General features: G+C 36.0%; 1 protein-coding gene across 1 annotated transcript in view; it reads right to left on the bottom strand.

The window, feature by feature from the left end:
* Positions 1-5,314: 5,314 nt before the first annotated feature.
* LOC146003969 (uncharacterized) overlaps positions 5,315-13,682 on the bottom strand; it is a 63,245-nt gene continuing 54,877 nt past the window's right edge. Inside the window, exon 4 of the mRNA XM_083142499.1 lies at positions 5,315-7,010. Within this exon, the coding sequence (XP_082998625.1) occupies positions 6,560-7,010 (451 nt within the window). The 3' untranslated portion in view covers positions 5,315-6,559. The remainder of the gene's footprint in view (positions 7,011-13,682) is intronic.

Below are 13,682 nucleotides of genomic sequence, written 5' to 3'. Positions count from 1 at the left end.
TGTAACTATAAACTGACCTTGAACTCCTCTTCTTGTAGAGGGTCAGTATAATATGCAATGCTTGCAAAGCCCTCCTTGCAGTTTTTTTGAATATGACAGCCAAGGAAATTCTATTAACCACTTATGTAGAAAAGGTGTTTTCCCTGCTTCGCTGTCTTGCTTAAAATCGTAACCTGGACCGGGTTTCCATGGTGATGTTAATAGTTCTTATCTTTCAGTGCCAGACAAAACTTGATCAGAACTTAAGTGTACATAATTGCCAATGTCTTTTTTTGCACAGCTAATGTCCACTGATTTTCTTTGAGAAATCGGATCAAGTTTGGGAAGTTTTTCATAATCACCAATCACCTGAGTCACCTCCTGTCCATCTTGAAATGCCCGCTTTCTGGAACAAACTACAGTTTCTGCAATAGCTGTCTCAGAAGACATAGATTTCTTTTAACAGAGGTAACTTAATTTCTTTATTGCTTGTCCATGGTGTAACGCGCACTATAAATAACTTGTAAAAAACGAGCAGAAATCAGACACACAAATTTGCACTAACACAACAACACTTGAAATAGTTTAAGAATAAACATGAAGTTTCCTCCCTATGACAGGTGTCTGCTTCCCAGTAGGTCGTTGGCCAAGGTTTCTGTCCTTTGGACCTTGCATTGCAGATTGACAAGAAATTCAACCCCTGAATGCTCCCTGGTTTTCCGCCCATTTCTTCTGATAATGCACATAAAGGCGAAAGTTACAAATTAGTATAGTTTCAGTGTTGCAAATTATGAAAGTTTCATACCAAATTCGATATCTCAAAACCATTTTTAAATAATGAGGCAAAATGAAGTGCTTTGTTTATAAATTGCCATAAATTGAAAAAAAAAAAAGTTGATTCAAATTTCCAGGCCCCCTTTGCCGATGCCCATGTAGACATTATAACTAATATGAGTACACACCTTCAAGCATAAACCTGTAATAGGCTATTATTTCATTGCATTACATTATTAAATTTCATTGTATTAGTATATTGTAATGTTTGACTGACATGTCCAATATCACAGCATGAAAATGCAAATGTGATTCATGGATGAAATAAATCTAAATCTAAACCCAAAAATAATATCAAACTTTTATTAATTGATCTTTTCTGGAATATATCTGTAATATTTCAATTGTCTTTCCTAGGATGATAATTCAGGCAGGAGTGTAGAACAAAAAGAAGCAACTACAGATGTGTCATCTCTTCAGCCTTATTCTGATGCTTCAAATGGGTATTTTGAAGTACTTTACCAAACCATCAAAAAGTTCCTTCAGTCCTGTAAGTGAAAAGATACTCCTACACGAACACCACAGTGAAGAAGAAATCAGGATTCTCTACACATGTATATAGAAAAAAGTCAACAGTGATGAAATACAGGAAATACACTCAAAGGTAGCTGCATTTTTTTTCGTATGTAATGTACCATCTAGCACTACAAATTGGGACCATTTTAGGGACATGGTAAAAGTTTTACGGCTTGGAAATATATCACATCTACCTAAACGGAAAGCTTTGTCAACAACTTTGCTTGATAAGGAAAATGAAAAATGTGTTAACATGAGCAAAAGTCTAGTGGATGAAGAATCTGTTCTACTTATAGATGGATTGAGAAATATATCCAGCAACAGATAAACAGTTGTGATAATGTTGCAAAATTCTAAAGGGTGTGTCAGTCATTCCTCAATGTCTGGAATCTTACAGAAGCAGCAGAAACAGGAGACTAGCTAGCCAAAATTGTCACACAGTCCATAGCAGAAGCAAAAGTTCTGTATAATACAACAGTTTATGCTGTTGTCTCAGACAATGCTTCAACTATGCATAAGATGGGAAGAATAGTTCCTATTCGGCACAGTAATTGCAATAGCCACACAGGAAATTTATTGGCCAAGGATATCATAGGTGAGAGTATAACCAAAAGGGTCCAGCTGATACTAAAAGAGTTCAAGCAGCCTGATCTGGAATATGCTGCTCTGGTCCAGAAATGGGAGATGTAGAATCAAGCTTCCATGTGACACAAGATGGTCTTTGTACTGGGACTCCTTCTCCTATGTATGTTTGGTGAATAACATCCATTTTATGAAGGTGTTAATTGTGAACGATAAAAGATGTAATAGGTAATAGGGTCAAGGCAGAAGCAAAGCAACTGGTTGTTGATGATTTTATTGAGGAAGTTAGAGACAATATTATACTTTTGGATCCCATTTGCGAGCTAAAAAATATTTCACAGAGAACAGATTCATCCATTGAAGATTCAGCACATTTGTGGTGAAGACAGACTGGAGTACAGGAAGGACATGGCACTCACAATTTATTTACTAGCAGCATACTGCCTTCATCCTCTATATGCCGATGAGGCAAAGAGCTTACCAATAAGAAACCTTGCAAAGAGTTCAGACATTTTTGCTGGAAAGCCTTGATACTGACGGCATAAATGGACTCCATGAATTTCCACAAAAAAGGGGGGGATATTCCAAACTTTGTTTGAGAAGATCAATTGTGTTTTGGAACATGGCAAAGATACACCACAATAACTTGGCCTCTTTTGCACTGAAACTAATGAAGATTACAGCATCCTCAGCTCAAATTGAGAGGATTTTTTCAAATTGGTCGTATGTGCATTCTTCAACCAGAAACCGTATTGATTTCAAGCATTCAAAAAAGCTACCACATGTGTATTACACATACAAAGATAATTGATTCAAACAAATCAGATGAGTATTATTTAATTTTTATGTGTGACCATAAGGAAAGAGACTATTATTTTCTATCTATGGCTGTGTGAGTCAGTTTCGTAAATCTGCGTTGCTGGCTTTGGATGGATCCCATTGATTTCAAGGAAAAAAGGTTACAGTGTCCAGTACAAAGATGCCTGGGTAGTATGCCAACCAGAACTAAACAAAGAAGTGCCATGCTATCATCTCAGTCTTGGATCCCATAACATTTATTAATGAAGGGAGTTTTTTTTTTAATTAATTTGATCTATCCTAAAGAAAATAGCAACACCGATGTAGAGAACTTGATAAAACATTGCTTTCTAGTTTTTTTTTCCTCTTTGAGATTATTGTTATGCCCTTTTTTGTGGGAATTATTATGAAAAAGAAGCAAAAGCTCTTATTTTGTTGGCAATATTTCAGCCTTTAATTTCACTAAGCTCTCTCCAGGCAAATGCTCTCATTCAGCATGAAAAAAGCTTGTCAGGTTAAAAAGCTGAGACAGCAACAGCAACAATTTGTGCTTGTTTTTGAAGAATTTCCAACTAGAACATGTACTGTAAAAGTTTTATGTTTTTCAGATAAAGATTAGAATTACACATAAAAATTTAATAGCTAAACTGAATTGCAACTTAGCCTCGATGAAAGCAAGGTCAATGCTTTGAAAAACGTGTCTTGCCTAAAATGTTACTTTATATATTAATACAAGATGATGGAGTTGTTTTTTAAAACAAATGTTAAATTAAAATTTGTTATGTCAATAAATTAGTGCTTAATTACAAACATGTTTATCCCTTTCACCACAAAAGATTGAACCTGTCTTGTGTGCATAATTAATAATTCTATATTTCCAATATATGATGAAATCAATACTTGTTTCATTCTCATATTGAAAAAGGTATTAGAATAATGGAAGTGTGAAATTTGTCGTTAGTAATATGCACTTCATGTTTTGGAAGAAAATAAACCATACATCCCTACAATAGATAGAAAGAAGTGTGGGGACGCTAACAATATCAAACAAAACAATCCTAACCTACTCAAGATGTAAAAAGAGTAACACTGCAAATATGTATGAACCTAATTCTGTGGCTTCTGGTCTAACTTGGTAAATCTAAAAAAGTGTATATTTTTATTGTGTACATTTGCTATGTCCAAACCGAATAGCATGGATTCTAGAATAAATAATAACCCATGGCTTAACAACCCTCGAATGGCCTTGACATATCTCCCGACTGCCAGTTTCCTTTCCACAATCCTACCTAGAGGTTTGGAGATATTCAACTGGTAATGGGGTGACGTGGGGTCAGCACGTCAAACCCTCAGTCGTTATAGGAGATATCCATGACCGGGTTACACAACTCGCTTGTAGCTCCCCAATACAGTCCAGTACAGAGACTGAGAACCCAGGTGAACTCAAACCCATGACGTCGCACAGTCAGAATCAAGAGCAGAGCACCTTAGACCTCACGGCCACAGAGGAGGACGTGGATTCTAAAAACTTGGTAAAATTATAAGTCAGTCTAGTTCGGTTAGAATGGTAGATAGTATTTTATGTATTTTATGAAAACTGCAAATTTTGAGTTATGTTTTGACCAGACACCACAGCATCATATCCAAAGAGCAATAAACATAACTTGTTTAACCTTCTAACAGCATATAGGGGTGTGGAAGGAAACATTGTTCTGTAAACAAATATGCAAAAAGCAATTGGTAAAACATTTTATTAATGTTTCAAGACATGTACTACTTTAAAAACACATGTGTACAATAATCTGAACAAAATTTTACAATCAGAAGTTATTCCCTGCTTAGTTGCTCAGTCAGCCAGAAGTAGTTCAGACAGTAAATATCTAGGTCCAAGTTCTGATTATTTAATTAAAAACTAATCATGGTACACATGAAATTTTAACATGATTTGATTAATACATTCTTCATTGGCTTGGTTAACTACCTACTTTGTGTTTATGTTAGGGGAATAAAATACATGTTTTATAATACTTAGATGTAAGTGAATTTATTTTTCCATGAAACTTGCTTGTAGAGGTTCTATTAATTTCGTATTCTCCCACCATCCACTTGTGAACTCATTGGGAATAGTGGATGTTTGTGAAAAAGATAGTAACTCACATACAGTATGTAACATTGTTATTCGTACACATATAATTTCAGAGGAAAAATGTCATAACTACTAGTAAATATAATCATTTTCACATGTACCTGGAAATTAATGTTAATGAAGGTTTCACCAACAAATGTAAATAAAATAAAAAATGTTCAAGGTATATAAACAGAGCATATAATTTGTGTGAAAAGAGAAAAACACGCTGTTTCATGCAACATTGTTATTCGTACAGGCAAGAATTTCAATCTTTCTCGCATACAGCGCCACCGCTATTCGGGCGATTTCGTGCAGTTTGCAACTTTGTGTTTGCAACATTCTTAAGTGTTGTTTACATTAAATCTATTCTCTACATTAGACTATGTAAACTACTATAAGCTAATGTAATATTCTAGTAGATTACACATAGACAATACATGTAGACATAAACTTATAGTCTATGGCACATCAGTGGTCATTCTCTTTCAGGTCATCACATCAGCACACAGAGTCACCATCATAATGCAGAATTTGGGTCACCTGGGTTTGTTCAAAAGTTCTGAATCATCTGCTATATTCTATATGCTTAGCCCCTTCATCCGACTATCTTTACCAAATCTCAAAAAACACCAGAAGAGGAGTTGTTTTGTCACAACTGTTGAGGTCATACTGGTTGTAAAGGCAAGTTTTCAGTAACAACCATATATCTTTTTAGAAGGGTTTCTAAAGTTCCGACAAAAGTCAAAACAAGTGTGATCGACTTCACAAAGAACATGTTAAATAAGAACATCAACATCGTTCTAGATAGAGCTAGAAGCTATCAGCAAACACTTGTAAATGTATTATGACTGCTTGCATAAGGAAAAATTCCATCAAATCAATTTTCCAGATTGCATTTTCAAAGATACGTTTTTCCGTTGTAGGGGATTTGTATCACCAATTCTTTTGTGAATTATCAAATAAATTCAAAACTTAGCACATAAAGCATGTTTTTCTTTTGGTACTAAGGGCATTATGGATGAATTCGCTAGTGAGTTTTCAAATGGACTTTTAACTTTTCAGTTTCATTAAATATCTCTTTGCATTGAGGGCATTCATATGGGCGAATTCCTTTGTGAATTCTAAAATGGTCTTTCAAGCTTCCACATTGAGTAAACCTCTTCTTGCACTGAGGGCATTCATATGGCCGAATTCCTTTGTGAATTCTCAAATGCACTTTCAAGCTTCCACTTTGAGTAAACCTCTTTTTGCACTGAGGGCATTCATATGGCCGAATTCCTTTGTGAATTCTCAAATGCACTTTCAAGCTTCCACTTCGAGTAAACCTCATTTTGCACTGAGGGCATTCATATGGGTGAATTCCTTTGTGAATTCTCAAATGGACTTTCAAGCTTCCACTTCGAGTAAACCTCATTTTGCACTGAGGGCATTCATATGGGTGAATTCCTTTGTGAATTCTCAAATGGACTTTCAAGTCTCCACTTCGTGTAAATCTCTTTTTGCAATGAGGGCATTCATATGGGCGAATTCCTTCGTGAATTCTCAAATGGGATTTCAAGTTTCCACTTGTAGTAAATCTATTCTTGCACTGAGGGCATTCATATGGGCGAATTCCTTTGTGAATTCTCAAATGGGCTTTCAAATTTCCACTTACAGTAAATCTCTTTTTGCACTGAGGGCATTCTTATGGCCGAATTCCTTTGTGAATTCTCAAATGGACTTTCAAGTTGTGATTTTGAGTAAATCTCTTCTTGCATTCAGGACATTCATGTGGACGTTTTGCTTTGTGGCATTTTTTTTTAATTTTATGTTTTGAATAACTGTTTTCTTGCATTGGTTTCTTTTCAACAAAAGTAATTCATTGTGTGTTTTCATATGGCACATTAAATTTACTTTCTCTGTAAATGATGTTCCACAATGAGTACAATTGAAAGGATAAATTCTATCCTTGATTTCAGATTTGATATTGATATTTTCTTTTTGATTCCTGTACTTACGTTTAATCAAAGCAACTGATTTATTGAATGATTTTAAATTACAACATATTGACATGGTTTCAATGGTGTGATTATATTTAATACCTCCACCAACAATTTCACCAGCACACATGATTCCTGATGGCTTCCCACAATTTCTGATGAAAGCAGGTAATATTAAATTTCCTTCTTTGTTCCTGAAACAAGAAGTTTCAATATGTTGAATTACAAGAAATTTTCACCAAACATAGGCTACACTCTTAAATTTATGCTTGCACAAACATGTGTAACAGTATCTACCTACTAGCATATGAAACCACCTACAACCACAGCCACATGTTCTTTCTATGTATTCCTAACCCATGGCAATTTTCTCTTTACTGTACCATTCTACAGCAGCTGCACATACTCTGGGTCATTCTCTGACTTTTCTATCATTTATATTCAAACTGAGAAATTATTATAATTCACAAGATAGGGATGAAATTTTACTGGGATTTTTCATATACAGAGAGTTTAAAATAAAGGGTCATTGCATGTAAAACAGACCCTGAACCTTAGTATTTAAATGCAATGTTCTAACTTTATGCTATCTTGTGAGTGAATAATCTAAAACTGTCATTACGTAAAAATTCAAGTATTATCCATAATTAAGTTAAAAGGTAGAAGTTATTTTTTAAATAATTATATCATTTAAACTTTTAAATTTACTACTGTTTTGTTCTGTATCCAGAAGTGTGCAGTAAGGAAAGGCGGGGCAAGCACAACTTGCGTTGTTTTTTAAAACATTTTTGATATCTTAACGTGTTTTTCAATGCCTTTATACACATTATAATCGAATTTATTTACTATAAGATATTTACATTGCAGAATTTTCATTTCCTCTATTTTCTGTTCTATTGGCTTGAAACATAAACCGGTTACACCCTTGACGATGCTGGGTGATGCGGCACGACTGACCGCGTTAGAAGAAGAGGACTGCTCGCCTTTCTCCCCGCTTTTCGAGTGACTCATGCAGTTCTTGCATGGACACTGTCCATTCCCGTTTACGAAGAAAAAAGGCAGAGGGCAAGCAACACTAAGACCGCATTTGTCTTTGGCAAGGGTGTTGGAAAGAATTCGTCCATACTGGCCATAAGTGTTGCTAACTTCCAGAATTTTCTGTGCATCCGTAGCACCACCTAACGCAGTACAATTTTCATGTTTGAAACTCTATAGTAATCAACAAATTACATTATGAAGTTAGCCAGTGATCACCAGTCGTATGCTATTTATAAGAAATGAAACCACAGCCGGCACTTGAACATATTCGTCATGTGGTCAGTTACTCGGAAATATGGAGGGTATGTAACACTGCAGGTAGGGTGAAAAGGAAGGTTAATTTAGAAGCGTGGGTGCTGCGTTTGCATGTTGTTTTTTACTGTGATGCAGTGCTGTGGTTTTCTGTTGCTTGTGTTGTGTTTTTGTACCTGGTGTAAAAGTATGATTCTACATTGAAAATTTCCACCATGGTTGACATACCAGAAGAGCCATCGATTTGCAATGCTGCAGGTAAGGCCTTGATTGTCAGTGGAGGAATCTTTGTGACAACTTTTTAAATGGAATGTACATATATTTATGAACTTTAGAAAAAAGTTTCAGAGTGGTATGCCAATTTGACTTCGAGATACAACTATTTCTGCTAAGCACTACAGGCTCCCACTATGGACTCAGCATTGACTGATCGATTCAAGATTAGGAACTTTAGAACAATGTTTCTCAGGAATTATGAGGGCTACAGATGAAAAATTGTTCATGGGTTCATACCTTGGTAGTATTAACGAATACACCAAGTTTCATTAAAATCTGAATGGTGAGTGTCATTGCCTGGGGTTCTTGTTTTAAGTCCGCTTTATGCACAGAAAGGCTAATCGGAACTAGACGTACAGTTTAAAGTGGGATCCGAACCACTATGTGCCTTTACCGGGTATCGAACCTGGGAAACCTTGATTACAAGGTGACGACCCTACCACTGACCCATGGAAGAGGTCCAATCATTACCTGGGGGGATTTAAAATGGAATCAGTCTGATACAAGTTTCATGAAATTTAACACTTACATTTATGGTCCCCAACTTGAGGTTGCAGGACCTTGTAGTTGGTGGTGGGGCTTGCATGCTCTGATGATCCCCTAGGCTATACCGGCGGTAGCATAGCTACTGGCAGGGTCTCCCATGCCAGGCAGACTAGTGGGTAAAGAGCCAGACTAAGAAGCAACCTAACGGTCAACGGCTCGAATGGCGGAAGAAGATGGATGGTCATCTCAATGGCTGAGGAACCTAGAGAAGTAATACCTCTATAAAAAACCTTGGTCCATCTGGCTCCAGATGGTAGCACCTTGTAAGGGCCCCTTGTCAGGATTATGGTGAACACCTCAACGACATCTGTGGCAGAGAAGGAGACCTTCGGAACAGCAGAGATGGCGGAAGAGGCAACCCACTCTCTTGGGAGAAGAGGGAAACCACTGCCTTGTGGAGAAGGGGAACTTCAAAGGGCAAGGGAGTAAACCCCGAAAGAAAATCCTGGTCCCCGAGGTTGGGGGTTGGAGTGAGAGACATTAACTCTACCCATAAAACATAGAGCAGAATAGTTATGCTATGCTCACTGCAAACCCAGAGGCACAAAGGAGGCAGCCCCTCCACTAGGCTAAAATGCTGTAGGCCAATCCCCTGCACAATTGAACCTACAATGATTAAAAGAAGAACAAGTGAGCAAGCTGGACAGATCACGATGACGACGAATTGGCAAGGATATGACTCAGTGAATGTTAGAACATGGAATGTAAGGGGTCTAAATGGGAAAGAATGTGAATTAGTAAGAGAGATAAAGGAAACAAAAGTGAAATACCTTGCAGTTACAGAAACAAAGAAGAAAGGTAATGGAATTGAAGAACTTGATTAAAACTTTCTTCTATTCTACAGTGGAGTACCAAAACAAGAAAGAGCAAGATCAGGAGTGGCATGTATGATACATCAAGATAGAAAGGAAAATATCAAGGGATGGAAATTTATAAATGAGAGAATAATAACAGTAGATATATTAGAGCAGAAAGAATTAACTCTAGTGATTGTATAAGTCCCTAACGAGAATGTAACTTCAACCAACAAAGATCAGTTTTATGAAATACTACAAAGAACTATTGAAAACATAGATAAAGAAGTTATTATGCTAGGAGATATGAATGCCAGAGTGGGAAATAAAACTGATCGATGGGGAAAAGTAATAGGAAAGTATGGAGAAGAAGTGATAAATAACAATGGAGAGAGACTATTGGAACTCTGCATAATAAATGATCTGATTATCACCAACACTATGTATATATATATATATATATACATAAAGACATACACAAATACACTAGAGAAGAACCAAGTAGAAATGAAAAATTTATAATAGATTACATCATTGTGCGGAGAGAGATGAAAAAGTTCATAAGAGATGCAAGAGATAAAAGAGGGCCAGAAGTAAACACTGATCATAACTTCTCATATTAGATATGACCATAGGGATTAAAAGTAAGACATCAAGGATGAATAAAAGGAAGAAAACGATAAATTACAACATAAGAGAGAAGATAAAGGTATACAAGTTGAAAGAGAAAAATATTCAACAAGAATTTAGAAAGAAAGTGAAAGAAGAACTAGCGAATGAGTAAGTAGAAGAAAGAGAAGAGGACTTAAAAAACCCTGGAGTAAATGGAAAGGGGCAATAATATCTGCAGCTGAACAAGTGTGTGGAACATCTAGAGTAGGAAGCAACAAGAAGAAGATAACAAATTGGTGGAATCCAGAAATAGAAGCAGAGGTAAAAGAAAAGAAAGAAAAATGGAAATACCTGCCAGTGGGTACTTGGAGGCATTTGAAGAATATAGAAAGCAGAGAGATATAGTGAAGAAAGTGCTTCAAGAGGCAAAGAAAGAAATGTGGGAGCAATTTGGAAGAAATATGGAGCAAAATCGAAAAAAAAAATCAAAAACTTTTTTACAAAGTTTTGAAGAACATGAGGAAACAAAAAGATTGCCCTTCAAAATTTATATATGATGAAAATAAGAAAATATTAACAAATCCTGAAGAAATAATAAAAAGATGGAAAAACTACATTCAAAAATTATTAAGTGAAAATGAAAGAAGAAATGTACCAAATGAAGAGGAGGAGGAGAGAAGGCCTGAAGAACCAGATGTCCTAGATGTACAACAAGAAGTAATTACACGGGAAGAGTTAAAGAAAGCTATTAGTAGAATGAAACTAGGAAAGGCAGCTGGTCATGATGGCATTGCACCAGAAATCATCAAATATATGGGAAAGGAAGGAGAAGATCTGTTGCTCAGAATAATAAATGTGGCATGGATGGAAAAAAGATAGTGAAGGATTGGGAAATATCAATACTAATACCAATATATAAGAAAGGAGATAATAGTGAATGCGGAAATCACAGAGGTATTTTACTACTCCGTGTGCCTGGCAAAGTCTATTCAAGAATTTTGGAAACTAGACTAAGACAAGAAATAGAGGATAAATTAGAGGAGGCACAAGGTGGATTCAGACCAGGTAGAGGTGTCCAAGATCACATATTTACAATAAGACAAATAATAGAGAAAGTTATAGAATACAATAGAGAATTATACCTATGCTTTATAGACTTGGAAAAGGCTTCCGATAGGGTGCCATGGCAAGAGCTATGGAAAACCCTAAAGAAAAACAATGTAAACAAGAAATTAGTAGAAGCAATACAAAGTTTCTACAAAACAAATAGATGCTATGTCAGAACTGGCAATAACAGATCAGAGGAATTCATAACAACAACAAAAGTAAGACAAGGTGATATTTTATCTCCATACTTGTTTATCATTCTGATGGATGATGTTCTGAAAGAAATAAAACCAAAGATGAGAAAATTCAAAATAGGAAATTGGAAACTGAAAACTGTAACGGTATCTATATACAGACGATATTGTATTGTTTGCAAATTCACAAGCAAACCTACAAAGAAATTTAGAAATAATAAATGGTAATATGTCAAAGAAATATATGAAAATAAACAAAGATAAAACAACTGTGTTAAGGATAGAGAGAATAGAAAAACACTGCATAATAAGACTTGAAGATTCAGAGCTAAAACAAGTACAAAGTTTTAAGTATCTAGAAGTTACAATCGATAGTAATGGAAAAATAGATGAAGAATTAAACACTCGAATAAAGAATACAAACAGGTTATATTATGCCATAAACAAAGGATTTTTAGGGGAAAAGGAAATAAGCCAAAAAACAAAAATGATTGTGTAGAAATCAAGTTATGTACCAACATTGATATATGGAAGTGAATCCTGGATAATTAATTAAAAACAAAACTTACAAACAGTAGAAATGAAATATTTGAGGAGAACAGTGGGAAAGACCAGAGGGACAAAATCAGAATAACATTAAACACAAAACCAATATATCAGGATGTTGAGCAAGCACAACTCAGATGGTTTGGACACCTCAGCAGAATGCCTGAACATCGAATACCTAAACAGGTATGGGAAGCAAGAATGGGAGGATTGGATGCAAAGAGACCGAAAGGAAGACCTCGTAGGACATGGAAAGCAGGAGGAACATCTCGTGGAGTGAAGGAAGGAAGTTGGCAGAAGATCGTGACAGATGGCGAGTGCTCTGTAAAACCTCGACACCAATCGGTAGAAGAGGATCGGAATAAGTAAATAAAAAAAATTATGTTGTTTAATTTCACAGCACATACCTCAATATTATATTTACCTGTGCAGGTGAAAATTTGTAGTAGTTTACCCATTCGTTAAAACCAGCACATGCTACTTTCCTACAGAGTTATACTATGAAGTACTGTGAAGAATATTGAATAACGATATATGCCTCAGACAATATTAGATAATGCCGAACATTCATTTTAATAATATTCACCAGGGGGTTTCAAAGTTTTTGCTGTCGCAGTTCCCCTCAGATGCCAAAATCTGCATTCACCATGCACCTACCATCAGCAATAATAGATAAATGCATGTTATGTGACCATAAAAAAAAAACACAAAATCTGTACGCATACAAGTAATGAAAACATAATGATAAATACAGATGATGCAATTTTCTTTAATGTTCATAACCTGAGAGATAAATACAGAGTAAGAAAACCAGGATATCAGGCATATTGCAATGTTTAGCTGAGTCAGTGAGTTGTATGAGCTTGCTTGGTGGCACACATTGTAACTAATCTTGGTATATATTTGGAAATGACAAGGATCATCTCAGTCTGTATATTTCTTCTTCTTATGGCGCTACAGTCCACTGATGAACCTTGGCCTCCTCTGTGATTTGTCTCCATCTATCTCTACCTTTTGCCACAACTTTCCAATTTCTATACTGGAGCTTCCGAACATCCTCATCCACTCCATTCACCCATCTTAATTTAGGCCTTCCTCGCTTCCTTTGTCCACCTGGGCTATCCAACATCACTCTCTTTGCAGAGTCACTATCACTCATGCGAATCACATGACCTGCCCATCTTAACCTCGCCACCTTTATTACACCAATAACTGTTGGTTCTTGATATAAGTCGTACAGCTCCTTATTAAATCGCTTTCTCCATTTTCCATTCTCACATACTGGTCCCAATATTCTTCGTAATATCTTTCTTTCAAATGTCTCTACCAGCTGTTCATCTTTCCTTGAGCTGGTCCAAGTTTCTGCAGCATAGGTCAATACAGGTCTTATCAGTGTCTTGTAAAGTATTAACTTAGTTGTTCTGGACAATATGGTGCTCTTAAAATGTCTCTGTAGTCCTTAATAGTAGGCCCTATTCGCTGCTATAAGTTGTGCCTTCAC

Source organism: Lepisma saccharinum, chromosome 21, assembly GCF_977018435.1.
Source record: "Lepisma saccharinum chromosome 21, izLepSacc3.1, whole genome shotgun sequence".
Lineage (NCBI taxonomy): Eukaryota > Metazoa > Arthropoda > Insecta > Zygentoma > Lepismatidae > Lepisma > Lepisma saccharinum.
Note: the sequence above shows the minus strand (reverse complement) of the source record. Positions and strands in the feature narration are given on the sequence as shown.